The sequence below is a fragment of the Portunus trituberculatus genome, chromosome 10, assembly GCF_017591435.1.
Source record: "Portunus trituberculatus isolate SZX2019 chromosome 10, ASM1759143v1, whole genome shotgun sequence".
Taxonomy (NCBI): domain Eukaryota; kingdom Metazoa; phylum Arthropoda; class Malacostraca; order Decapoda; family Portunidae; genus Portunus; species Portunus trituberculatus.
The window spans coordinates 1,419,083-1,446,582 of NC_059264.1; the positions used below are offsets into that span (position 1 = coordinate 1,419,083).

General features: G+C 41.6%; 2 protein-coding genes and 1 long non-coding RNA gene across 6 annotated transcripts in view; 2 read left to right on the forward strand and 1 right to left on the reverse strand.

Annotated features, from left to right (window-relative positions):
• Positions 1 to 1,036, forward strand: part of LOC123501969 — a 20,428-nt gene extending 19,392 nt beyond the window's left edge. The window contains exon 4 of the long non-coding RNA XR_006673748.1: positions 983 to 1,036. This is a non-coding gene — a long non-coding RNA (uncharacterized LOC123501969). The remainder of the gene's footprint in view (positions 1 to 982) is intronic.
• Positions 1,037 to 1,042: 6 nt separating this feature from the next.
• On the forward strand, positions 1,043 to 22,761 carry LOC123501970. Of its 4 annotated transcripts, none has more exons than XM_045251090.1 (14): positions 1,043 to 1,100; positions 5,185 to 5,394; positions 6,036 to 6,278; positions 6,418 to 6,611; positions 7,590 to 7,767; positions 8,732 to 8,845; positions 10,779 to 10,877; positions 12,213 to 12,446; positions 12,794 to 12,841; positions 14,845 to 14,946; positions 15,988 to 16,132; positions 16,898 to 21,402; positions 21,886 to 22,049; positions 22,627 to 22,761. In XM_045251090.1, the coding sequence occupies exons 2-14, from the start codon at positions 5,185 to 5,187 to the stop codon at positions 22,694 to 22,696; spliced, it is 6,306 nt and encodes a 2,101-aa protein (XP_045107025.1). In that variant the 5' UTR covers positions 1,043 to 1,100; the 3' UTR covers positions 22,697 to 22,761. The 4 variants fall into 4 exon arrangements, with proteins under 4 accessions (XP_045107025.1, XP_045107023.1, XP_045107024.1 ...); XM_045251088.1 differs by lacking the exon at positions 1,043 to 1,100 and adding an exon at positions 3,964 to 4,088; XM_045251089.1 differs by lacking the exon at positions 1,043 to 1,100 and adding an exon at positions 3,964 to 4,088 and having other exon boundaries at positions 16,901 to 21,402.
• A 3,178-nt stretch (positions 22,762 to 25,939) lies between these two features.
• Positions 25,940 to 27,500, reverse strand: part of LOC123501971 (alkylglycerol monooxygenase-like) — a 7,487-nt gene continuing 5,926 nt past the window's right edge. The window contains exon 9 of the mRNA XM_045251093.1: positions 25,940 to 27,425. Coding sequence (XP_045107028.1) covers positions 27,147 to 27,425 — 279 coding nt within the window. The 3' untranslated portion in view covers positions 25,940 to 27,146. The remainder of the gene's footprint in view (positions 27,426 to 27,500) is intronic.

Consider the following 27,500-nt stretch of genomic DNA (forward strand, 5'->3'; position numbering starts at 1 on the left):
AATATTTCCTAACTGAAATATTACGCATCCATGGTATGTTTTTATGGTTTCTATAAATGTTTCGTTGTGTTTGAAGTGTTTTTTGCGCCTGTACTGGGTAAATATGTAGCGTTTAGTGGTGTTTTATGGCGTATGTTAAAGGCTTTTTAACGGTCAAAAATTTCAATTTCCAACTTTGAGCTTTTTTATTTGAAACTGTAAGTGAGCCTTTATGGTATCAAAGAAATGTCTATATTATTTTAAGTGTGAAATTAATCTATTGACTGAAATATGTGGACTTTGAAATGGCGTTTGGTGCTGTTGAATAAAAGTCTTATTTTTCTTTATTTAATTTGCTCACGTTTCTGCTTCTCGGTGTATCTCGCTGTAGATTGTCTTAAAAGATAGCTCAGACTCCGTGAAATGTGGTAAAATACTCGCCAAGTAAAAATGGCTTGATTTTCCAGGACGTTTTAGGAAAGTTATTGTTGAAAATGTTTTATACTTTTAACGTAATTAATTTAGACATTTTTTAAAAACTAGTTGAGCTGGAGATATTTTGATATTTTGAAAATTAGTTTAAATATTTATCACGTCATAAAATGTCATGCATTCAGCCGTGGCTTCAGTTTTTCTAAAAGTCATTTTTTAAATCAAATTATTTACGTAATTTAGCCGAGTCACCCCCGTTCCCGTTTTCTCTGATGACCACAGCCCAGGTGGTGACTCATCATAGCCCCGGGCTGGCGCCTCTTTTCCAACACCCCAGTTCGTCAATATTTTGCCTAATATCTAGTGATTTCTACGTGTTTTCGTGTGTTTCTAGGTTCAGGTGTGTAGATATTGGTAGCAGAAGGCGGAACAAAGGAGAAATAAAGGAGGATAAGGAGGAAGGAACGCGAAAGGAAGGAGGAAGAGGAGCAGCAGCCAAGCCACAATACTTAAGTCACCCTCCATTTCCTCAATATTTTGTCTAAAATCTAGTGTTTTGATGTGTTTCTAGGCTCAGGCGTGTAGATGGAAGCAGTAGAAGAAAGACGAAAGAGAAACAATGGAGGAAGATGAAGAGGAAATGAGAAATAGAAGCGAAATAGGTGAAGGAGCCAAGGTGTAATATTTAGGTAAGTGTCCCTTTTAATCTTAACGTTCTTTATAATGCATACTGTTGTTTTTGGGATAGATATATACAGGGTGTTGCAAGGTGTTATGAGTATTTTTTTGGTGCATTTTGTGTCTTTTCAGTGTGTTTTAGGCTTTTTAGGTATATTTGCGGACCTTGAGTATGTGGATTGAGATGTGTTTCAGTTTTTGCATGTTTTGAGTGTGTTTTGGAAGCATTTTGAAGGGTTGTGTGGTGTTTTGAGTGTGTTTTGGGGTTAATTTTGAGTGTTTTAAGCTGTGTAGGTGTGCGTTATGAGTCTTTTGGATTTGTGTGAGGGTGATTCAGGTATATATTGAATGTTTCTAGTGAGTTTTAGATGTGTTTGGGGGCATTTTGAGGGGTTGCATGTCTTTTGAGTGTGGTAGGGGATGATATTGAGTGTTGTAAGTGGTTTGGATGTGTGTTTATATTGGGTGTTTACTAGTGAGTTTTAGGGGTGTCTTGGTGCATTTTGAGGTGTTGCATGGTGTTTTGAGTGTGTTTTATTTTAGTTTTGAGTGTTTTAAATGGTTTGGGTGTATGGGGGGGGTGATTTTGGCGTATAATGGTGTTTCTAGAGTAGGTTGCGTGTGTTTTAGATGTGTTTGGGGGCATTTTGAGGGGTTGCATGTCTTTTGAGTGTGGTAGGGGATGATATTGAGTGTTGTAAGTGGTTTGGGTGTGTGTTTATATTGGGTGTTTATATTGGGTGTTTACTAGTGAGTTTTAGGGGTGTCTTGGTGCATTTTGAGGTGTTGCATGGTGTTTTGAGTGTGTTTTATTGCAGTTTTGAGTGTTTTAAATGGTTTGGGTGTGTGTGGGCGTGATTTTGGCGAATAATGGTGTTTCTAGAGAAGGTTGCGTGTGATTTGGTGGATTTTGAGGTGTTGCTTTGTTTGAAGAGTGTTTGGGGTTAGTTTTGAGTGTTGTAAGTGTGTGTGTATTTGGGTGGTTCGGGTGATTTGGGCGTATACTGGATGTTTATAGTGAGTTTTAGGTGTATTTTGGGACATTTTGAGGTGTTGCGTGGTGTTGCAAGTGTGTTTTGGGTTAGTTTTGGGTGTTTTAAGTGGTTTGGGTGTGCACCAATATACCCTATGTTGTGACGTCATAGGATATCTACTTATCAGAGCGAAAAGACATGATGGTGATATGGCAACACTAAATCGGTGCCTGCTATTGGCCAATGACCAGTATGAATGAACTTTTTATATATTATTCGTGCAATTTCTTTGAATAATGGATACAAGCCTGCCTGCAGTACACATGATTGTATTATACTCTACTTCGTTCATTTGTAGATACTGGCATTTGCAAGGATTCTAAATAATATTAATGATAACATTCTTAAATAAGCACTATAGCATACTATGTGTTATTTGTAACTCATGCGTATATACCATCTGTAGCTATTCATGTGGAACCGTTAAAGCGGAACCGTTTCTAAGAATCGGTTCCTGCCCAGCTCTACCCAGTACTGAAGGGGCTAAACATGCGTACTGATAAAGCGCGCCAAAATTTATCGCTTCATTTATTATTCTTTATAGTTAATAGTTAGTGTTTAATGAGCTGATGATACATGAAGGACTTTGCATTGCTGTACTTTGCTTTGCACGTTGAACTCACAGAACAACAACTAAGTGAAATTCCTGAAATATCTCATGTTAACCCCTTCAATACTAGGACACATTTTTACCTTGAAATTTGTGTACGATTAGACTATTTTATTGACTTTAGCAAGAAGCTATGAAGGTCAGAAGGTTAATGGCCACAGTCTTGACTATTCTAATCCCACACATGAGTTTTTGAAGCTGTATAGAATCACCAAAAATAGTAACCAGAATGAATATGGAAATGCGTCATGGTAGTGAAGGGGTTACGGGCCGTAATCTGCTCTCTCACAATCACTGCTTTCCAAAGGGCTCTAGGTGAAGATATTCATGTTTTAAGGTATTTTTAAGATTCTGGTGATGGGCTAACAAGATTTCTGGTTAATTAAAAGTAGAAACTGTCTTGAAAATAAGTGTAGCTGTCTCTGTGGGCTTGGAAAATTGTCGTGGTAGAACAGTGTTTATGAATCTCCCGCGTGTTTTGGCGCGCTTGTAATCTAACCCTGTGTTTTGGCATTGCATGTAATTATTTGGCATTGCATGTGATGATTTGGTATTGAAGATTTCTACACTTTACTGGTGGACTGATATCTCTCCATGATCACTCCCCCGAGGCGAACATGGGCCAAACAAGTAGCTATAATGGGGAAGTGTCGGTGTGGGTGTGTCGGCCTCGTGTCTCATTAGTTGTAGGGTTGGGTCGAGTGCCGAGCAGGTGACGAAGCGTAGCGGCCTCACCCCTGCCACGTCATGGGTTCTCTGCCTTTATACATTGCACTCCTGGATATATTAATGTCCCTTTAACCTTCCTGCAAGTGTGAGACGCCCCCTTCTTTTCCCCTCATTCTTTCGCGAAGTGCGTGGCTGCCTTTTCCCATATCATCCTTCTTCCAGCCTCGTCCTTCATCTTTCCTCCAAGTTGTGGGTTCCGAAAAAAAAAAAAAACGCATAATTTTGTGGATATAACAATACTAAAATCTAAAGGGTAAATATCTCGTCAAATAAATATAAAATCAAATGATAACAACAGCAAGCTAAATCCGAAATGTAAAAAAAATGTTGTACTGATTACAAATAAATACGAATCATTACTAAGATAGCGAACATTAACCGCAAAAATAAATCAATCATTAAATAACATAAATAAAATGCATAAATAGAATAAATAAGTAAGTAAAATTAGCCGAGAAACAAAAGAAAATAAACAAAATAACAAAAGTGCACGACCTCACCTGTCAACTTGTCAAGATGGCGCCAAAACCTTAACACGCAGCGCTACACCCGATATTTCCTTCCCGATATTTCCTTCACAATTTCGAAGATTTCCCGGACAATTCAACCTAATGGCGGGTGGACAGGTGAGAGAAATAACCACTAATTACCCACACTCCCCTCTGGCCCTCTAGAACACTCCAAGCAACCCTGGAAAGTTGAGAAAAGCAGAATACTATAAGAACATTGCTTGCCGACCCTCTGGCACTCACGATTTCTTATTTTCTTTTTATCTTTTTCTCCATTTTTACTCATTTTTCTGTTTAATTTGGTGTTTCTTTGTATGTATTGTGTTCTATGGGTAGTGGTGGTGTGGTGGTGATGTGTGGTGAGGGGTGTTATTGGTGTGTGGTGGAATTAACGTAGTAAATGAGAGAGAGAGAGAGAGAGAGAGCAACGTTAAGAGTACATACACGCTCAAGCTGTGTAATTGAGGTCGCCTGAATGTCCAGCTCAGTTGTAGCCAGACACGGCAGATTGATGGTGGTCTCTCTCCTGGACAAGGTTGATCTAGGCCTTATGACACCAGCTGTTACAGTGACATTGTTACACCAGGAAGAGGAGGAAGAGGAAAAGTAAGGACCAAGGACTGACTGCTGAAAAGGAATGAAAAAAAGAAGATAAGGATTTTTGAGTTATGAATGAAGTTGCTTTTTTTATTATTCATTCACTAACAAAAATAATAGTAAAGAAATCTGTTAATATTGAAAAAAAAACATTTATTTTTACTGATTTTATTTATTTTATTCACAGGATGTATGTATCTATTTATGTATATATATATATATATATATATATATATATATAATTTTTTTTTTTTTTTTTTTTTTTTTTTTTTTTTTTTTCAGGTAATTATGTTCTAATGGCCTATGCTAACTTTTTTATTCACCCATATATATATATATATATATATATATATATATATATATATATATATATATATATATATATATATATATATATTTGTACAGGCTTAATTATGTTTTTGTCTTACGTTATTACTACAGCACTACAGCATTGCATTAACACAAGCAACACACACCGGTCATATGCTCAACTTCACCAAATAAAACACTTTACAACAGCATAAGAACCATACCATACACACACACACACACACACACACACACACACACACACACACACACACACACACCCTCAACACCACTACCACTTCCACAGATGAAGAAGAAGAAGAACCAGGGGACTAGCAACACCGCAGAACACACCCAGGGAATCCAGTACACTCTGCTTTCACTCCTCACCCAGTGGTATGAGCCAAGTGACCCGTGTGTGGCCAGCAGGAAGGTCTTGAAGGTCATTAGAGACAAGCAGGTGCTCCCCAAGTGGTCACCTGAAGGAGGGAAATTATTGCTGGAACATGTCAGTCAGGTCAGGTGGTTTGGGGGTCTTTTGTGGTGTTTGGTGGTGGTGTGTGGTGCATTGTGGTGATGTGTGATTTTGTGTGGTTGTTTTGTGGGTGTTGTGTGATACTGTGTGGTTGTTTTTTGTGATTTGTTGGTGTTTTGTGGTGTTCGATGGTGGTGTGTGGTGTTGTATGGTGTTTGGTGCCCAGGTGTTGTTGATGTTGTGTTTGGTGGTGGTGTGTGACCAGTGTTGTGTACATGTGTGATTTGGTGGTGGTTTGTGGTGTTGTGGTGGCTTTTTTTAGGTGTTTGGTTTGTTTGTTGTTTTGAGATGTGTTGTACAAGGTGTGTATATAATTTGTTGGTGTTTTATGATACTTGGTGGCATCTTTTTCATTTTAAGGAGTTTTTTGTGATGTCTGTCATTTTTCTTTTTAAGGCTTTGTCTATTTATATTGTAAAGTCATATTATAATTGCCTTCTCCACTCACCCATTCAGTCTCATTCCCTGTCTTTCTCACTCTCATTCCCTCTCCTTACCTTCCCCACCCAATCATTCACACCTATTCCTTGTCTTTCCTCACTCATTCCCTCTCCTTACCTTCCTTACACACTTGCTCATTCTCCCTCATTCCCTGCCTTCCTCACATACTCCACCTCCCACAGGCTGTTAAGGAAAGATCACCCAGCATTCTCAGTCTATTGGAGCTGCTACAGGAGTATGCCAGGTCACAGCAGCAGCAGCAGCAGCAGCAGCAGCAGGAGGAGGAAGTGCCAAGTCCAGTCAGCTGTGCCGTGAAGGGATATGCTCGTCTTTGTCTCTTCATGACTGGGGACGATGGCGGTGGTGGTGGTAGTGGAAGGTTCAACGATATGGAGTTTGTGGAAGGGTTAACGCTGTTCTTTAAGGTGTGTTTGTGTTTGTAGGTATGTTTTCCTCGCCCTCCTCCTCTCTAACCCACTCCTCTCTCACTAGATGCTGTTTGTGTGTATGCAGGTACGTTTTCCTCACCCTCCTCGCTTCCCTGACCTACTCCTCTCTCACTAGATGCTGCTGGAGTGCTGGAAGGGAGCTGTGTTGAGGCAGGGGTTCTTGGTGGTAAGGAGTCAGCTGAGTGTGGTGGTGGACAGCAGACAAGGCAGTTTCCAGCGCCGCAATGTTCTCAAGGACCTTAACGACCTGCTGCTCCAAATGAACTCTGCTAGTCGCTATGTGTTGAGGCAGAAGTGTAATGCTTTGTTGTGAGTATCTGTGTGTGTGTGATGTTTTGTTTTCTCTTTTTAATGTAGTTTTGCAATTTTAGTGGTAGATTAACAAGATTTCTATATCATTAACAGGAGAATCTGCATTTTTAAGGATGTTTTTATGGTTTTGGTAGCAGATTAACGAGACATACAGTATTAACATTAGACTTGAAGAGGGTTTTACAGTGTTAGTAGCAGATTAACAAGATTTCTACATTATTGACAAGAAACAGGAATTTTAAGGGCGTGTTTCTAGTTGCAGTGGTACATTTCCACACTAGTAACAAAAAAATCAGGATTTTTAATTTTTTATTTATTTATTTTTTTTTTTTTTTTTTTTTTTTTTTTTTTGACAAATTAACGAGACTTTCACAATATCATCAAGAAAACAATATACTTAATTTTTGGGGGTAGCAGATTAGCAACATTTCTATAGTATTAACAAGAAAACAGGAATTTTAAGGGTGTTTTTTTTTTTATTGTTTTAGTGACAGATTAACCAGAAAACAATATACTTAGTTTTTTTGGTAGCAGATTAGCAACACTTCTATTAACAAGAAAACATCATTTATAAGTATATTTTTAGTTTTGGTGGCAAATTAACAAGATTTCTACCTTATTAATAGGAATAACAGCATATTTAAGTGCATTTTTATAGTTTAAGTCACAGATTAACAACACTTCTATATTACAAACACTCTCAGCAACCCACCAATCATTTCTGTAACATTTGAAAATAGTTACAACAAAAAGAGAAGGAGAGAGAGAGAAATAGCAAAACAAAAAGAAAGAAAGAGAGAGAGCAAAACAAAATGAAAGAAAAGAAAAAAACACCAGTAAAAAGAACAAAACATATCAAAACACCACACCACTAATACCACAACACCAACACCACACACAGCACAACACACCACACCACACCACTAACACCACACCACCAACACCACAGCACCACAGCATTCCTTTTCCCGACAGCATGATGGTGCCACAGCTGCTGGAGGAGGTGGGAGAGTATGACATGCAGGCCAGCTTGGTGGAACTCATGTACAGAATGACCTCTTTGGCGGACAGGACTCGCAACATTGCCCTCTGGTTCCCCCATCTTGACTGCACCATTCAGAGCCTCTTCCTCACCATCACCGAGTTTGACCCTGTGAGTGTGTGAGGGAGGAGAGGCTAGGTCAGGTCAGGTCAGGTCAGGTCAAGTTGGGAAGTTAGGTCTTTGTATTGCTATTTCCCTGTTTTTTATTCTTGTGTCTATTCTTATTGTCTTAGTTTCTCTTTCCATTTGCCTTATTTTCTGTTTGTTCTTCTCTGTCTATTCTCTTTAGTTGTCTTTATTCTCTTTCTTTTTCTTTTATTCTCTTTATCTTACTGTGTCCATTCATATTGTCTCTTTGTTCTTCTCTATCCATTCCTTTGTATTGTTTCTTTATTCTCTTTCCATTCGTCGTCTTTTTATTCATTCCATTACGTTCTTCCGCTAACTCTCTCTCTCTTCCACATTTCTTACTACTTCTTCCTATCTTTTGAGAGTTGAGAGGAGGATGGATGGAGAAATGGAGGGAAGTAGGAGGGGTGTGAGTGTTGGGGGTGTTTAGGTGTTGTTTGGTCTGGTTATGTGTATGTTGGATCAATAAATCTATCTGTAAATCTATCTGTGTTTGGGTGAGAGGAAGTAGGGAGAGAGGGGAGTGTGCAGGAAAGAGAGTTACAGGAGATGTTAATACATTTTCAGTTGATATTGATAAAGCAGTCCGACCTGGGGATATTTATACAAACCTACCGCCTAAGTCATCTTCCTTCAGCATAGAATTATGGCTCTTATGTACTGTATTTATGATAGTGTGTGTGTGTGTGTGTGTGTGTGTGTGTGTGTGTGTGTGTGTGTGTGTGTCTCCCAGAATTGACTGAAGCTATATTAACTGTGTGCCTGCACAAGTTTGATGTGTATTGTGTGCATTGACTCTCTCGGACCTGCTCGGGGACTGGCATCAAGTTTTTTTTTTTACTTTCCCTCCAAAATGGAATCAGGCTCCTTGTGTACTGCATCCTGTGTGTGTGTGTTTGTGTTTGTGTTTGTGAGGAGCTGGTGTTGACATCCCCTCTCTCCCCAGCACTGCCGTCGCTTCCTCAACGCATACAACGCATCACTGGGGAGCGCCTGCAAGGTGTACACATTACCCTGCCACAAGGCGCACATCGGCAAGCTCAGGCTGTACAAACCCCAGGTGAGATGGACGGACTGTCTCTGCACTCGTCACTACTCCGCACGTCACCTCTTGTTGCAGTTCATTCCCTCTAAAGTACAGTAAGGTCTCGGTTTACGTCAGAGTTACGTTCCTGAAACATGACGTAAGTCGATTTTGTACGTAACTCGAGTTTCCATACATTTCAAAGCATATTATCGAGTTTTCAACCAATCATTGTTTATGGTCATTCAGGTAAGTTAAAGGTTATATTGTTATATTATTTACAACTACGTAGGAATATGAAACACAAGTTTGTTTTTGTTGTTGATTAGGGCCACGAACGCGAAGGACTGCAGGTTGCCAAGAGGGGTGGACGCCTGAGGCCGCCAGGAGGGTGGGCAGGTCGAATGTTGTGACGCCCAGGGGGACAGCTGGGAGCGTAGTGCAGTGCGGTGGGAGTAGAAGCGTGGGCAGCGGGGCAGGAAATGCAATAGGAAAGGGCAATAGGGATCAGCAGACAGGCGCAGACGGTGCAAGTCAGCTGCAAGTGTCGTGTGGCCCAGGCGAAGGCTCCGGAGTTGTTATTGTTGTGATGGGTGTGCGAGCCCTCAAGGTCGTCAACCTCCCGTTGTCATGGTAACGGCTTCCCATTTTCTTCCCTCCCTCACACACAGCTGCTGCCTCCTTCTCATGTCTTTTAATTATGTCCTCTTTTTCTTGTAGTGTAATGGTTTTCCTTTTCTTAGCATCACTGCTGTCACTAAGAAGTTTTCTCTTTGGTGCCATTGAGCAAGATACTAAGAACTTGAGTCAGTAAACGCAGAAGTAGGATAACACTCTTGCCAGGGGCGATGGTGTGGTGGAACTGAGGCAGGGTGTTATTGTATTCAAGCGTGAGGTGGGCGGTGTGGCGGGCAACCACCAACAATAACAATAAATCCTGCACTTTACGATTTATAAATTTTCAATTTTTTTAATCTTAAATTGCCTTATAGTGGACTGACGTAACTCGAGACCGACGTAACCCGGGACTTTACTGTATTCCTGTTCATCTTTCTTGTTTGTTACTATCTATACACTAAGTTGATGTTTTTGTTACTCAAAGAAGAGGAGGAAGAGGAGAAGAAAGATGACATACAACACAACATTTATACACTGAAGTTGATGTTCTTGTTGTTAGGCAAAAGAGGAGGAAGAGAAGAAAGACTAGCAGAAGGCAATATCTATACACTTAAGGTGATTTTTTTTTCTCTCTCAATGACGAGGAGGAAGAGAAGAAAGACTATTTAGCAGAAGGCAATATCTATACACTAAGGTGATATTTTTTTTGTGACTCAAAGAAGAGGAGGAGAAGATTGATTTGTAACAGAGAGCAAGTAACCCTTCAATTATAGTGAATCCTCCCTCCCCTAGTTTATCACAAGCTCTTTTCCCAAGGCTATCCTGAAATATGTAACTGTGCTTGCTACTCCTACTACCCTTAAAGTATCTATGTATTGTCTCTTAACCAGTATGCCTAACCTAACCTAACCTTTTCCTCAACTTTCACCAAAATTCAGCTTTTAATTTAATCATATAATAGCCAATTTTTCTGTGATAAAGTGAGATTGCCATTTAACCTCTTCAATACTAGGACACATTTTTTATCATGAATTTTTGGTGTGAGTAGACAATTTTGTTTACATTAGAAAGGGTCTGTGAAGGTCAGAAGATTAATGGCTTGAGTCTTCACTATTTTAATCCCCGCATGAGTTTCTGAAGGTGTATAGAATCACTAAATAGTAAGCAGAATAGATATTAAAATGCATTGTGGTACTGAAGAGGTTAGAAGTTAAGTACCAGTGAAATAAAACCATGTTAAAATGAACCAACGATTACAGAACCACGAAAAATTTTGGCGGTTCACTCTACCAATTCATTTAGTAAAAAAGTCGCCCTTGAGTACTAACTGTCACCTGTCACTCTGCCATAGAACCCAAGCTATCCAATGTTCTGGGTGGACTTCAACTTTGGCTTCCTGTCTGTTGTGGTCACCTGCCAAGTGGAGGGTGCGACGGCAGTGAATGACATGGTGAGTTGTGGGTTTGTTCAGTTGTTCACTTGATCAATTTTGCCATTGCTCTGTCTGTCATCTGGCTACCACTGCTTTATCTCCTGTCTACCTTTGCTCTGTCTATCTTCTGTCTATGATTTCTCTACCATCTGTCACAATTGCTCTGTCATTTGTCTGCCATTACTTTATCTGTCTTCTGTTGCTACCAGTGTGTTAATTTATTTTACTTTTCTCATTTTTTACCTGTTTATTTATGTATGTTTATCTAATGTGTGTGTTTGTGTATTTTTGTTTATGTTCTTATCTATTTAACGGTACCTGTTCATGTATGTTTATCTAGTGTTAAGATTGCCTGCAGAACAAGTAAAGACATCTCAGAGTGCTTCATAATCCAAAATGTACCAAATAGCAAAGCATTAATCCATCCTTCCATACATTGAGAGTGCTTCATAATCCAATATGTACCAAATTGCAAAGGGTTAATCAATCCATCCATTTATTATTAACCAGCAGGGGCATTTCATGGGACTGAAAGCATTGGGGGCTGAACCAGAGCCTTATAGGGAAGTCTAGGGGATCTTTCTTGACCCTTGTGGTGACTTCAAAATGTGTCAAAATTAAATGGTATTATATTAATAGAAACAGGATGATGCACATATAGATAACAAAGGGATTAAAGCAAAAGATAAACATTTTTGACTGAAGTGGTCATATTCCCCCTCTGCAATTTTTAAAGCATGATAGCTTACATGATTTTTTTTTCTTTTCTTTATTTATTTACTTACACCAGATCATTTATTTACTTACACCAGATCATGTGAAAAAAAGTTGAGTGATGATGCCTGCAGAATATATCAGGAGCCATATTTCCTCAAAAAATGCACATCACATGAGTCAGTTTAACTCTAAGCTTTATTTTTCCTCCCATCACTGGTATGTTGTGTTGCACCTCTGTTGAATCATCCAGGGCTAAAAAAAAAAAAAAAGAAAATCCTGGGCTTAATTCCCAGATGCCCAGGCCAGGCAATGCCAGTGTCAACCAATAGAGTCACGTGTTCTGAATTTATTTCTGGCTTACAACACTCAGTTCTACACCTGTTCCCTGCCACCTTCACCCAATGCTACATGTGTTCCCTGCCACCTTCACTCAGTTCTACACGTGTTCCCTGCCACCTTCACTCAATTCTACACATGTTCCCTGCCACCTTCACTCAGTTCTACACGTGTACCTTGCCACCTTCACCACCCAATTCTAAATGTGTTCCCTGCCAGCTCCACCCAATTCTACACATGTTCCCTGCCACCTTCACCCAATTCTGATTATGTTCCCTGACACACCACCCATCCTGCCAGTGGGAGTGCCTGTTCCTGTACCCAGACCAGGTGCAGCTAGCCACTCTGACCTGCCACATGCACACCTACACACTGGAGATGAAGTATGGCAGTGTAGAGGAAGTGAGGGACCTGTTCTCCATGCCACTGAACGAGGAGAGTTATGCTTTGCTGTCCAGTGTGGTGTTCCTTGAGTTCTCACCACTGGAGATGCTGGAGAAACTGTGCTACCATATCTTTGGAAGCAAGCTGAAGGTATATTTGTGTGTTGTGTGTGTGTGTGTTTCATGACATTTATCCTATTGTTTTGGCTAACTCTCTTGACCATGCTTGAGGACTGGCATCTCAGTGGGCCATTCTGTTTGACTGTTTATTGCTCTTGGCCAGTTTTCCTCTCTTACATAGAAAAAAAAAAAATAATACAACACAGGATTTGAGCAGGCCACAAGAATTAGAAAGTCTTATAATAGTATTTCTCCTTTTTGACGGTGGAAATTCTTTAAATCACTCGGTAGCGTTCCTTAAAACTTACAAATACCTGAAGTAAGATGTGGGTTGAGACTTAACAGATGTAACAGTGTGTGCTTCAATCTCTCCCTCAGGTGCTTCACTTAGAGCCAGAGGGATGTAAGGCAAAGAAGCACAGCAAGGTGAGTCATGAAGGTGTTTTGTTGTTATTGACCTTAAAGCAAGATGTAGTACAGGTGTTTTTAGTGCAAGGTTCTTAGTGTGGAAGATAATGAAGGTGTTTTGTTGTTATTGACCCTAAAGCAAGATGTAATGCAGGTGTTTTTAGAGTGCTAGGTTCATACTGCATAAGATGGTGTTTTGTTCTTATTAACCCTTATGGCAAGATGTAATGCAGGTGTTTTTAGAGTGCTAGGTTCATACTGCACAAGATGGTGTTTTGTTCTTATTAACCCTTATGGCAAGATGTAATGCAGGTGTTTTTAGAGTGCAAGGCTTTTTTTTTTATTTTATTTTATTTTGTTTTTTATTTTTTTTTTTTTTTAACTGCAGGAGACAATGAAAGTGGAGTAATGTTACCGGTTTTGTGTGCAGTGTTTAAGGCTCAACACTGCACAACACTTAACAGAAATATCATTGTATAGGTGTGTGCAATGTTGAAGGTTTATTTCCAGGTTATACTAAACACAACTGATCTAACTACTTCTATTTATCGTTCCCTGTCGTTCCCTGCTCTTAAGGGCTTTCTCTAGTTTAACCCAATGAATGTGGCTTTTCTATCTGTACTAATATTCTTCCTTAATTAACTTAGTCCTTCCTTGTAATACCATTGACTAAAAGAACAATTTATTTTATACCTTTTGTGAATGTTTCTACCGTTAACTCTTATTGGCCCACCTAATTCTGTTCCTAACTTTCTAATTTAACACTAACCCTTCTCCAACTTTTTTTTCTTCTCATTCTTCACCTTTTCTTTATTTCTATATATTCAGAATGCTTTTACCTGTAATCCTTGCTGGCCCACTTGACTATTTTACCTAACTTTATTTTTTATTTTATTTTATTTTTTATTTATAATTTTTTATTTATTTATTTCTATTTATTTTTAGGCATGTCCATCTGACCTAACCTTTGCATTGACTAAAAGAAAAACTGCATCTTCAACTTTATATATTTTTACCTAATTTAAAAATGTCTACCTAACCTGTGTGCATGCATTGACTTAGAAAACAATACATCACCTATTCTACATATTTACCTATGTATTTAACTTAAAGGGCCCTTCCACACGACGGGCAGGCACTGTTACGAATTCTCTGTGGTATGGGTGGCAATCACGAATGTAGATGACATCATATATGAGGAAACCACAGGCAAACCATCAAAGTGCCTGCACCTTTCGTTGAGGCACTGGATGGACGCCTGACTAGGAATCACGCTGCCAGACACACGATGTTACAAGTCAACACCATGGCCTCCGTCAGTATCTGTGTCAATTGTAGACTAGATGGAGTGAACACTTATCCAGACAGTCATGGATAAGTGGACAAGGGAAGCAACTAGGCATTTAATAGATTTTTACAGATCGAGAGGACCGTGTCAGTGGAATGTGAAGACTGTGGAATATAGAAAAAGTGTCACGTGACTTCCAAATGTTGTTCTATTTTCCAACCATTGTTTACACCATTGTTTCTTCTCTCTCCTTTCCTTTTTCTTCTTGCACATAGCAATAATTATTGTACACAAAGCTATACATTTAGCTTTACCTGTCTGGCTACAATTTTTACGTCCCATGTTGTCATACCGAACATCCCACTGGCCGACGTTGCCTGCCACAGCTCTGACTGCCCTCTGCCCGGTGTCCAACTGAAGTCATACGTTTGCCTGCCTGTGCCTACTGCCCGCCTTAATTGGACTGTTTGATCTGGTAACACTATTTCAAAGCAAGAGAATTATGGGCAAATCCGAGTGGCCGCCGTGCAATTGCCCGTCGTCTGGAAGGGCCTTAAACCTTGCATTGGCTAATAAAAAACAATGCATCTTCAACCTTTTCTATATATTGTTTATCTATTTTAAAGTCTACTTTAACCCTTGCATTGACTTAAAAAAATAATGCACCACTTGTTCTATTTATTTTCATCAATGTCTACCTAACCACACCACAACACATTGCACACTACTGAAGGGACAAGATGGCATGACTTCCACCTCCTCCTGCACCCATCCCAAGAGTTCCGGAGCTTTCACTGATGTGGAAATACATCTTGACACACCCACCACCCCTGGAGTATGGAGTGTTCTTAGTGTTCTGTGTGTGGAGTGTGTTGTTTCAGTGTGACAGGCAATTCTTTTTAACTATGTCACATTTGTTTAGGGTCTTGTGTTGTGTGTTGTTTCAGGGCGACGGTCCATTTTTCTCATTTGTACTTCATCTCCTGTGTCCGTCTTTTTAGTGACATTCTTGTGTTGCCTGCTGTGTTCATTGTTATAGTGCATCTTTCTCGTCTTTCACTTTGTCACCCGTTTTGTTTGGAATGTCTTGTGTTGTGTGTTGTTTCTTGTCTTCCACAGTTTTGTTTGGAATGTTCTAGTGTTTAAGTCTTCTATTTAGTGGGATTGTTGGGACTGATCTTTTTTTTTTTTTTTTTTATTCCATGTTTTGTTTGGAATGTCTCGTGTTGTGTTGTGTCAGTGTGATGCTCGTCATTCTCTTCTTCACCTAGTCTAATGTTTTGTTTTTTTATTTTTGTGCTGTTTTGTTGTTTTTTTGGGGTAAATGTTTGAGTTTGTAGGTCTTTTTGTCTTGTTTGTGATCATAGAATTAACTGAAGAAAAAAAAAAAATCATCCAAAATGTTAAGTAGACAAGAATCATAATTATTTTCGGTAACTGACATTTTCATCATTACTTGGGTTTCCTCTGCCTTCCCTCACCACATCTCATTCCACCAAGTCAACATCACTACATCCACACATCATTCATTTCCTCAACACATCCCTCTTATAACATTTCATCCAGTTGCATCTCACCATCACACATTTTGCTCCTATACTCATAATCCTGGATCAGTTTTCCCTCACACACCTCAACTTTCTTTTCATCCTGCCTTACCATAACATCCATCTCTACACTCAGTTCCTCATCATTCTCTGTCAAATGTTTCCTTTTATTCATCTAGACCTATCCCATCCTATTCCTTTTTATTAATCTTTTCCTATACCACCCTATTTCTTTTTACTCATCTGCACATCCCATCCTTTCCTTACACCCATGACCAGTCCACTCATTCCTTATGCCTTCACACACTCACATTTCTCATTCTTCACAGTTTGATGGACCAAATGGGCTATTCGCTCCACCCTTGAGCTCCACGCAGTCCACAGTGACCACCTCCCACAAGAGCAAGAAGACCTCTGCCGTGTCCTTGGATTGTGAAGGGGATGTGGAGGATGTGGAGTCTAGTCTTGTCATTGGTAGGATCTCTTTATCTCTCGGTTTGTGTGTCTCTTTGGTCCTCCTTGCCGTGTGTTTTCTCCAAGAAGTCTGTCCATCTATTCTTCACCACCCTCTCACACATCTTAGCTACCACACTTGTAAGTGACACTGGTCTATAGTTCAATGGGTCTCTCTTGTTACCTGATTTATAGATTGGGACAATGTTAGCTCTTTTCCAGTCTTGGGGCACTACACCTTCCCTTAATGAGGCATCAATTACTTCACAAACTTTTTCTGCCAATTGCTCCCTGCATTCTCTTAAAATCCATCCTGATACCCCATCAGGTCCCACAGCTTTTCTCACTTCTAAACTCCCCATCATGTTCTTGATCTCCTCCACAGTTACTTGAAACTCCTTCATAATCCCTTTCTGTTCCATTACCAGTGGTTTGTCAAAAGCAGTCTCCTTTGTGAATACCTTCCGAAAGCATCCATTCATAGCCTCTGCCATTTCCTGGGATCTTCACTGCATACTCCATTTACTTCTAAACTTTCAATACTTTCTCTATTTTTGATGTTGTTGTTCACATGTGTGTGTGTGTGTGTGTGTGTGAGTAGGTGCTTGATATTCTGTTTAAATAGTGATAGTTGAGTACAAGTGTTCTTCAGACAAGAAATTTCAAACGACAACAGACTATGCTTAAACTAGAGTCAGATTTACCAGCACTAACTACATACAACACGCTGCACATAAGTTAGCCATTAATTGCTGCCTATGATTAATAGAGACAATTCACACCCAGCAGGACCCAGCAAGCCACACAAACCAGCAGGCCCCAGAAAGCCACACAAACCCACATCATCTACTAAACAACGAAAAGTATCTGAAGTTTTGCTCGATCCAGAACTAAACAGCCTTGATGAGGTGAGTGGGAGGACGGCAACCACCACCACCACCACCACCACCACCAGGGACAAGAAGAAGAAAGGAAAGACAGGGGTGGTGAGGTGCAACACAGACACTTCCCACTCACCACATTGCTACAAACCACTTCATTTCACATCGCCGCGTCCTGGAACTGCTGTGTTGAGAGCTGGCAAGACGTTGGGCAAGAATTCTCAGGTCCTTTTTGATGAAGAGGAGGACCAACCAACACCTCAACCAACACCCCAACCAAAGCCAACAATTAAGAACAAACAGAGCAACAAGCCTGACTCAGAGGAGATGAAGCCTGCCCAGAATGCGAGTGAATTGCAGCAGCAGGAGAAAGATGTGACTTTGGTTGATTTAGTCCTCCCCAGCTCTAATGAGTCTTTGGTGGTGAAGGTGGTTGATTTAGTCCTCCCCAGCTCTAATGAGTCTTTGGTGGTAGCTAAGGCCTCAAAGACCACCACCACAACTATTGCTGCTGCTGATGCCAATGGTGTTCCCTCAGACGCTACTAATGGTGAACAGGATCCTGGTTGTCATGCTAAGGTTACGGAAACGTCTCACGTCGAACAGGAGTCGAAAACACCACCTTGCATAGAAAACAAGACAAAGACACCTCCCTTAAGAATAGAAACCCGTAATGACTTTTCAGGCTTTGATCCAGGCAGTGACGCAAAGTCTTCAAATCGACAAACCAGCACAACGATGGAAAAGTCTGAGGGAATTAAAAAATGCACTCGTAAAAGCCTCTCTAGAAACGAGTCGGCCACCAATAGCACACGGGTAGGAAAGAGAGCAAGGGGAGCCAAGAAGCAAGCCTCCAGAAGACCCTCTCAGAAGAAATCAGTCAAGGGGAACAAGAAGGACAAGGAAGGAACTACAAAGGATGCCAAAACAAGTACTATGGCTGTAATCCCCAACAGGACTCTAGGTGAAGCTGTCCCAACACATATTGAGCAAGAGAACGTCAAGGAAGCAGATCTTGATGATGCCGAGACAAGTATTGCCAAGGTGAATGAAGCGGAGGCTGTGCAGATTGACCCAGGCATCACTGCAGACCCAACACTTACTGCACAAGAGAACAGGAAGGCACTGGAAGCAGATCATGATATTATCGAGCTGAGCATTGTTGAGGTGAATGAGGCAGAGGCTGTGCAGATCGACCTAGGCAGCGCTGACCTTATCATATCACAATCTCCAGAAGTTGAGCCTCACCTTGAGCCGCTAAGCCATGCACAGAATAAAGAGTACACTGCAAAACCAGTTATAAGCCATGCTCGTGACACATCAGATGGTACTAAGCCAATTGAAACAGGCTCTCAGGAAGTTAAACTCAACACTTTCGATCCAGTAAGCCATGGAGGTGACAAACATGAGCACACAGATGCAAGTCCAGCAGCCACAGCACACAGTGAAATGAGACCTGAAACACACACTGAAGACAACGTGTATTCTGGCCTTGCTTTGATGAACGAGTCGCCATTACCTTCAGGACAAGTGTATGATGAGGAGCTCTTTCATTCAGACTCCACTGCTGAGGAAACACAGGATACAACACAGCCTTTTATTGAACCAGTAGTAACACCAGCACCAGCACCAACCCCCTCACCATCACCTCAAGACAGGACTGTTCCCAAGGATGTGGATGATCAACGCACTTCTCCCACTCCACTGGAAACTACACACACAGGACTATCTACACATAAATCTATACCACAAACAGCACTGCCACCCTCGCTGCAGGTAGAAAAAACTACTGCCAATGACTCCCAAGATTTTAAGCCAGTGCACATGTTGAAGAAATTAAGTATGTCCCCTACCTTTAATTTGTTGATGGTAAAAGTGAAAGACGACCCTCACTACAAAGACACTAGTGGTGAGGCAGAGTGTGATGACCCTCAGGCAGCTTCTGGAGGAGGAAAGGAGAGACTTGATAGGGAGAGGGATACACAGGGAGAAGAGAATGTACACAATACTTCCATAGCATCTAAGGTAGTACAACAAAGAACAAAGAAGGTGAGATCTCTTAAATACAAGCTGGTAGAAGAGTGTGCAGACGAGACTAATAGTAAATCAGTCACCGGTGGTCTGAATGAAGATAGTAATGCTTCAAAAAATTATGACCCACACGTACTTGAGGACACAAAGAGATCCAGGGAGAAGTCATTCACCAAAATGCCTAAAAATCCTCTACTAGACCAACAAGAGCAGCATGCAAGGAAACAAACACCATACATAAATAACAGAGGTAGAAAACTTGCCACTGGAAATACAAGTGTGAAGGAACAGCAAGTGTCCCATCCTGCACTGATCACCCAGAGACCAACATCACTGAACACCAGCAACAGTTCGACCACTCACAGGATCAGGAATAAACGCAAACTGTTTGACCCCACAGCCCAGGCCAGTGTGGTGTTGAATCAGCCCCACATGGAGGAGAGAAAAACGACACTTGAAACTAACCACAAGACCAACACCTCACTTATTGACTCACTCCAGCATGATGTGAATAAGATGACAGACAGAACACACACAACCAAGACACAAAGCCCCGGGAAAAAGCGCAGAGTCTCAAGGAGCAACAGTAATAGCCGAAGATCCAGAGGAGGTAGAGGGAAGCGGAAGAGTCTGCCACCTCCTAGAAGAGCAAGTGGGTTCCTGGAGGAGTCTGGGATAGAGGATGATCCGCATTCCATCTACTCAGACCTTGACTCGAACCCTGAGGAGGAGGTGGATTCCTGGTTCATGCTCAGGATTGAGAAAATCAAGCACCAGAGAACTTACAGCAACGCCTCCACCAGAAACCTCTCATTCAAGGAAGACAGGAACCACACACTGAAGAGAAAAAAATATAACACAAAGGAAGACAGTAATCGTTCCCCAAACACATCAGACATTGGGGATCTCTCTGATGATAGACTTAGTAATCTATCAAAGAGTCCCTTAAGTTTTACTACTACTAAAGACACTGCAAGGAATGTCCACAACCACTCCTTATCAGATAGAAGTGCCAAAAGGAATAGAATAGTGTCCCCTCCTCCAGTGTTGAAAAGCACCTCCATCTCAGAGCAAAGCCAGACAAGCAGTCATGACGAGTGGGAACCGTCATCCGCCAAGAAAAAGAAGTCAAAGAAGGAAGACGCCAGCCTCACCAGGAGCAGGAAGTGGTCTGGAAGGAAGCAGGTCTCGAAAGATGGTACCTCTCTGGTGGATGATTCACAGTTACTAACGGACTCCAGAACTTTCACCAGTGCTGTTCTGGCAGACTACTCAGCCCTGCATGAATCCTCTGCTGAAACACTCCGCCACACAAGCAGAAGCTCGGTGGAGTCTGGTACGTCAAATTTCACGAACTTCAAACTTGCTGCAGCCAAAGGGAAAGGAACGAGAATGGAAAATGCAATAGAAGGTGAGGTGGATGCCAGGTGTCCTTCACCGTTACCTCGCCCATCTCAGCCATTTATCACCGAACCTCAGAAACCAGCGCCACAGGTGTCCCCACAGGTGCAGGAGAGCCCAGTCACTCCAATATCTACACCTGTGCTGTTCCTCGAGTCACCGGCATTTCATGTGTTGTCACAGCCACCTCAGGACTCGCCTGGCCAGGACCTAGAGCTGAGCATCCGTCCTGCAACTCACAATGACCACTATGACGCAGAAATACAAGACAACCAAATGCCACCCACACACCTCGCCACCAACTCAGTCCCCAAAACCACCGAGATGGTAACAACTTCACCAGCACCAGCATCAACTCAGCCATTTAGAGTAGAAAGCACTCCACAGTCACCACAGCACCCATCCCATCTTAGCACCATAGACATAAGCATTATCCCAGGATCGGACACACAGGCACCTACATCAGGGCCTCTACAGAGCACACTGCTTGACAGCCCCCTCAACAAGTCCACAAGCCCTGCACCAAAATTCAGCTATGTTGCGGAAGCTGAGGCGTCCTACATCGAGAAAAAACAAGTTGTCAGAGGCCAAGATTCAACCTCCCATAAATCACTGTCCAGTGATCCAGTCAAGGCTGAGCTCAGGTACGACAAGGACCAGACATCCCTAGTCACCATCACAACCACTGCAGAAATTCACCAGGCAGATGCAGCAGTAGGTGAGCTAATGGACCACTCGGGTACCACTACACCAGAGAAGAACCAGCAGATTGAAACCCCATCTCCTCCATCAGAAGCATTAAAGAGTGAAGTGAGGGAGCAGGAGAGGCCTCAGACAAACCCACCACGCATCCAGCCCTCACTTATCCAGCCCGTCGCCCCCAGAGCCAAGGTTACTCCACAGTCTGCCATCTCAAGTTTCAGCAGCAGGATGTACAGGCAGCTCGTCCAGCCACAGCAGACACCTGTATCAAGACACGTGAGTATTGATGGTGTGCTGGTGATGAATATTGCATTCTGACTGAGAGGAGTGGTTGTAGAAGTAGGAATGAGTTGAAAAGGAAGAGTATTATAGAATGTGTGAAAACTAATAAAGTAAGTTTGAGTATATCCTGTGTGTGCTTGTTGGCAATAGAGTAGTTTTAAATAAGATGCATTCAAATTAAAAAGGTTGTTTGACCATGACAGGCTGAAATAAAATAACGTTTTCTATTCAAGTCCTCTGTATTTACCTTCTCTCAATGCCAAGTCCTAATCTATGATGGTGTAATTATAAAACACTATATAGCAACATCACAAAAGAGGAGTGATCTTAACTGAGAGGACCTAAGGTTTCCCCCTCACACTTACAAAACAATGGGAAAGATCATAGGACACAAGATTCCTCTCAGACTTACCATACAGTAGGAATAAGAGCATGTTAATAATTCTCTATGACCACCACCACCACCACTTCACACAGGAGTCACCAGTCCATCCACAGTCCAGGAACCTCTTTGGAACTGTGAGAGGAGAGGCAGCAGCTAGTGAGGAGAGGAGGAACCATGGTGCACGCAAGATGGAGATGATTACAGCCTTGTTGGCAGTACAGGCTGATTTAGAGAGCTTTTCTTGTTCCATTTCCAGGTTAGTGTTGCCATTCATATACATGTACAAGACTGCCATCACTGCTTTGATAGTGGCACTCTTTTACTGCTATGGTTATACTTCACATTGAGGATACTGTAAAAAAAACATTGCATGGAGATTAGTTGTCCTGAAAGGTTGCAAGTGGTTATGGTAAAGGTCCAAAAGTGAATGGGTTAACCAATGTTTTTTTCTAGGAAGGTGATAACGCTTAAGGAGACACACTGACTTTTTTTAGGGAAGTAAGTAATACTAATAAGAGGGAGTTAGATAAGGTGGAAGAATGAATAATTAGAGGATCTGATGTAAGAGAGATTAGAGATATTAAGGGATTAGGGAAAGAAAGCAATACTAAGAGGGAGTTAGATATAGTGGAAGGATTAATCAGAGGATCATGATGTAAGAGTCAAAACAATCAAGGTAATTTCATGGATGCTAAATAATGCTTAAGATTATGACCATAGTTTTAAACAATTCCTGCCATTAGCTGTTCATGTCAGTCTTAAGACAGTCAATGGAGTGGCATGTTACATTACCACCAGCTTACCTCATTCTCTAACTCCCCACTCTTCAACAGACTCGCCCACGCACTTGGCACTGTAATGACACTCTTTGTGGAGCACTGGAGTGATGCAGAGGCCCAGTAGCTGACCCTGATTGGGAGTTTATGATCCCAATAGCTGCTCCTGATTGACAGTCTATTATCTGGAACAAAGAGAAATTTTAGTGATGTTAATTTGACTCAGCACCACAAGGAGATGCTCATTGTATGACATGGTTGAGCAGATAATGGACTGGCATGTGCTGTGAAGACCAGTGTGAAAGTTTAGTTACATTACGTTTTCTCTAAAGGTCATTATTTTTTAATTCAGAAGTTATCCAGTTTTGTATTTAGTTAGAACAGTTATCCAGTTTTGTTTAGTTGATTTAGAACAGATTTATTGAAGGGATTTGTTTGTATTCATACCAATGAAATATTTTTTTTTCCCACTTGTTTTTTTACTTCTTACCCAAGTCTCCAGACAAAAAACCTGACTCGTGTCAAAATATCTAGTTAGGGAAAAAGAACAAGAAAAAAGGAGGATGAGAGAAAGAAATGGAGAGGGAGACAAGGAGAGGACGGGGCGTGGGTGGGGGAGCGGAAAGAGTAGGGGTAGAGAGGGAACGGGGGGCGTGGAAGGGTGAGAGGAGAGAGAGGGGGCGTGGGTGGGGGAGAGGGAAGGGTGAGAGGAGAGAGAAATGCAGGAAATTACAGAAGAAATTAAGTCTGTGTGTGTGTTTCACTGTTTGATCTGCTGCAGTCTGACGAAACAGCCAGACGTTACCCTACGGAACGAGCTCAGAGCTCATTATTTTCGATCTTCGGATAGGCCTGAGACCAGGCACACACCGGGACAACAAGGTCACAACTCCTCGATTTACATCCCGTACCTACTCACTGCTAGGTGAACACCACCTACACGTGAAATGAGAACCAAATATCTCCACCCGGCCAGCGCTCTAACCACTGAGCTACCGGGGTGTGTGTGTGTGTGTTGATCACATCATCTTACAAATTAGCTTCTAGAAAGATTTCATATATTAACTACTACTACGATTACTCCTACTACTACTACTACTACTACAATAATAATAATAATAATACTTTCTCTAGGCCATGGCTCAGTAGCGTGACTCGGGGTGGCTGGCGAAGGAAGTGGTCCGCCCCGGCAACACTTTTTTGGAGGCGACACTTTTTGCTCATATTTGTCAGATTTACATTATTAGGCCTGTGTGTGTTTCGATAATTAGGCCTAGACCATATTCTTGATACACAAAGACCCGAATGTGTCTTTATTAAAAAAAAAAACTAATTTAGTCAGAATATATACTGCGTCCGTATGTGAGAATGTAATTAAATCGCGAGTTTAATAATTTCCACTAATTATAGCATCTAACTGCTCCCTACCACGAACCACCCACTAATGATCCCTCTCCCTAGTCCCTACTAAACAACCGTAACTTGCACATCACCACAACTACAACCACCCCCCACCACTTACCCTCTGCCACAAGCCTCTGCCTTACCTGCGCGAAAATACAACGGCGTACTAACCATACACGCCCACACGCCAGCTCACCAATGCCACCACACACCCTCACCCCGCGCACCCCAACCCAGCACCTCAAAACACACCTTAACTAAACCCTTCCACTACCAGTTGGCACATCTTACTTTAATTGCCATTCACTTGCACCTTTACTTGTTCTACAGCCTCCTGCAACATTTGAATGGGAAGAAATTGCAGTATCTATTTAATCCTCTATGTAGATGCTTGAAGATAGCAGCGAAAGACTTAACTACCTTACCAAACAAGCATTAACCACATGCTATCGTCACTTCAACACTGCGTAACCCCACAACACTGCACCACCCTCTTTCATACACTCCTACAACGCTTACATTATTAACACTGCCTCTCATGGTGTTTTAATCCCTTCGTATCGCAGTGAAATGGTTAACTGTATCACGTAACTACCAATAACCACACAACCACACGCTATCGTCACCACAACACTGCATAACCCCACAACACCGCACCATTCCCTCTCATACACTCCTATAACGCTTACATTATCAACACTACCTCTGCTAATGTTTAATCCTTTCGTATCGTAGTAAAAGACATAATTACCTCACGTAACAAGCATTAACCACACGTCATCGTCAACATAACACTGCATACACCACCTCCCAAACACTTTATAAAGTTTACACTATCAACACAAACACTCTAATTACAGGTAACTCATTAACTCACCTTTTGCACACGAGTTCCTGTAGTCTGTCTTCTCCCTTGGCCAACAGCAAACTGAGCCGCCCTGCGCACTAAAATCCCTGCCTTATCCTGTGCGGCGCGTGGGTCCAGCACCAGCTCCTGCCGTCTTCGCTGACTTCACTTTCCTTCCTTCTTATCATTTAGCCCCCACTCTCCCTCTCTCTTTTCTCCTCCCTACTAATATCATCTTTCCTTCGCCTCTCTCTCTCTCTCTCTCTCTCTCTCCTCCAATAGCCACTGTTCTCTTTCTCCTCTTCCTTGTCCTTCTTTCACTATTTCTCCTTATTCATTCCCTTCCTCTTTATCTAACCTAACCTCACTTCTTTTTCTCCTATATTCCTTCTCCTATTCTCTCCCACCGTCTTCTCCTACATGGAATTCTATTCTCTTTTGTTTTCCTTCCTCCTTCCTCCGCCTATTCTCTCCCACCGTCTCCTCCTACATGTTCCTTCTATTCTCTCCCATTCTCTTTCTTTTCCTTCCTCCTTCCATCTCCTTCACCTTCAGTCTCCTCTCTCCTTCCAACCTAACCATGTAGCAAACTATAATACCTTCTAACGACCAGTATGCCTCGTTAAGGAACACTTCAAAAACTATAACCGTAGAAATCAAGGCAATATATGGGAAGGAGCGACGAAAATAAAGACTTTCACTTCAGTACTTACGTGAAAAGTTGTTGGTAAAGAAGGAAAGGAAAGGAAAGGAAAGAAAGGAAGGAAGGAGGGAATAGTTGTTGATTTATATTGTTAGTAAAAGGAACGAAAGAGAAAGGGAAGAGAGGAAGGAGAAAATAATCTCTGAATAAAAGAACGAGAGAGAAAAGGGGAAAAAGGAGAAAGTAGAAAATCATTAGTAAAAGAACGAGAGAAAAATTAAAGGAAGGGGAAAATAAATACGAATAAAGGAGCGAAAGAAGAAAAATAAAAAAAAAGGATAAAGGAGAAAGGAGAAAGTATAAAGACCATAGTAAAGGAACGAGAGAAAATGAAAGGAGAAAGGAGAAAATAAACACATGAATAAAGGGAACGAAAGAAAACTAAATAAAGAAGGATGGATAAAATAAACACAATGCACGGTTGCTATTATCTACTGGAGGGTTTAACCACGTGAAATACAACGACTATACAAGGTTCGATACTTTCTACAAAGGTACGATGTCGAGTGTAAACGTGCATGCTGTACTTCAACTGTTCTATTTCCGTGCAGTTGTACCTCACTGTATGTCATGGGGAAAAATATACGTGTAATGTGCATAACTATACGAAGATACGGTTTTATTTTACTTTATTTATTTATTTATTTTTTTCTTTAATTACAAATCATGCATATTCAAACACAGTATACAGAATCTCAAGTGGTAAACGAGTGATGTGACTAGCTGGATGGATATTCAGAAACACTTTGCTCTCTCACCACGGCTATGCTTTCAAGGCCACAGGGATGATTAGCGGAGTTTTCAAATGTTTCTCCTATTCGTATTGCAAATGTTAATCTCTCACTAGAACAATAAATACACCCTTAAAAGTCCGTGTCACTTCACCACTATTGGAAACTCTCGTGGTGAAAGAGTAAAGCGTTTTTGGTTACTTGCCTATACACACACACACACACACACACACACACACACACACACTCTCTCTCTCTCTCTCTCTCTCTCTCTCTCTCTCTCTCTATTCTCAGGTTTCATACAACCCCGTCATCTAATCTAATAAAAAAAGGGAAGACACAGATACCCTGATAAGACAGATATACGTAAGTACGGTATATACTGTACTAACATTTTATCTTACTCATTCTGACAACACCACTTCTTATCATTCACATTCTTGCAACCCAAATACTCACTTACCATACACATTCTAACCACAGCAACACTACCGTACGCATTCTGACAACTCCAGACACAACAATATGTATTCAGACAATCCTATCACAACCATACGCATTCTGACAACCCCAGCACCATTACCATACACATTCTGACAACTCCAGACACCACTACCATACACATTCTAACCCTGCAGTATCATTACCGTACACATTCTGATAACCCCCCACCACCATTACCATAACCATTCTAAGTTCTAACCCCACCACCATTACCGTACGCATTTTGACAACTAGACACCTCTATCATACACATTCTATCCCCAGCACCACCTACCACACACATTGACAACCCGACCACCATTATCATACGCATTCTAATCCCACCACCACTACCATACACATTCTAATCCCACCACCATTACCGTACGCATTCAGGGAACCCAAACATTTACTCAACCTTCCGTGTTTCCTTCTTCTCAGCCATTTTGAGCGCTTGTGTCCCGACGAGCGGCCACAGGGGGAGACTGACGGCGCTGGTGAGGGCTATGCAGACTGCGAGGGGGCGGCAGGCGAACACAGGCAGCAGGAAACACAGCGGGATGGACAGGAGGAGACGCAGCGGCTCGAACTTAAGAGAGCCAAGGTGACTAGAGAACAGCCCGCCAAGTGAGCTGCCGGCCAGGACTACGTAGAAGAAATGTACGAGTCCCAATGCCCTGCTCACTGCCTACAGGAGGAGGAAGAGGAGGAGGTGTAAGTGGCAGTGGTGGTGATAGTGGAAAGCCAGAGGAGACGAAGACGA

What these genes read in the sequence shown, in the direction of transcription:
- LOC123501970 (XM_045251088.1), top strand. An exon ending in CGACGGCAGTGAATGACATG is followed by an intron (nt 10,878 to 12,212) that starts GTGAGTTGTGGG and finishes CCATCCTGCCAG; the next exon opens with TGGGAGTGCCTGTTCCTGTA. An exon ending in ACACACCCACCACCCCTGGA is followed by an intron (nt 14,947 to 15,987) that starts GTATGGAGTGTT and finishes CATTCTTCACAG; the next exon opens with TTTGATGGACCAAATGGGCT.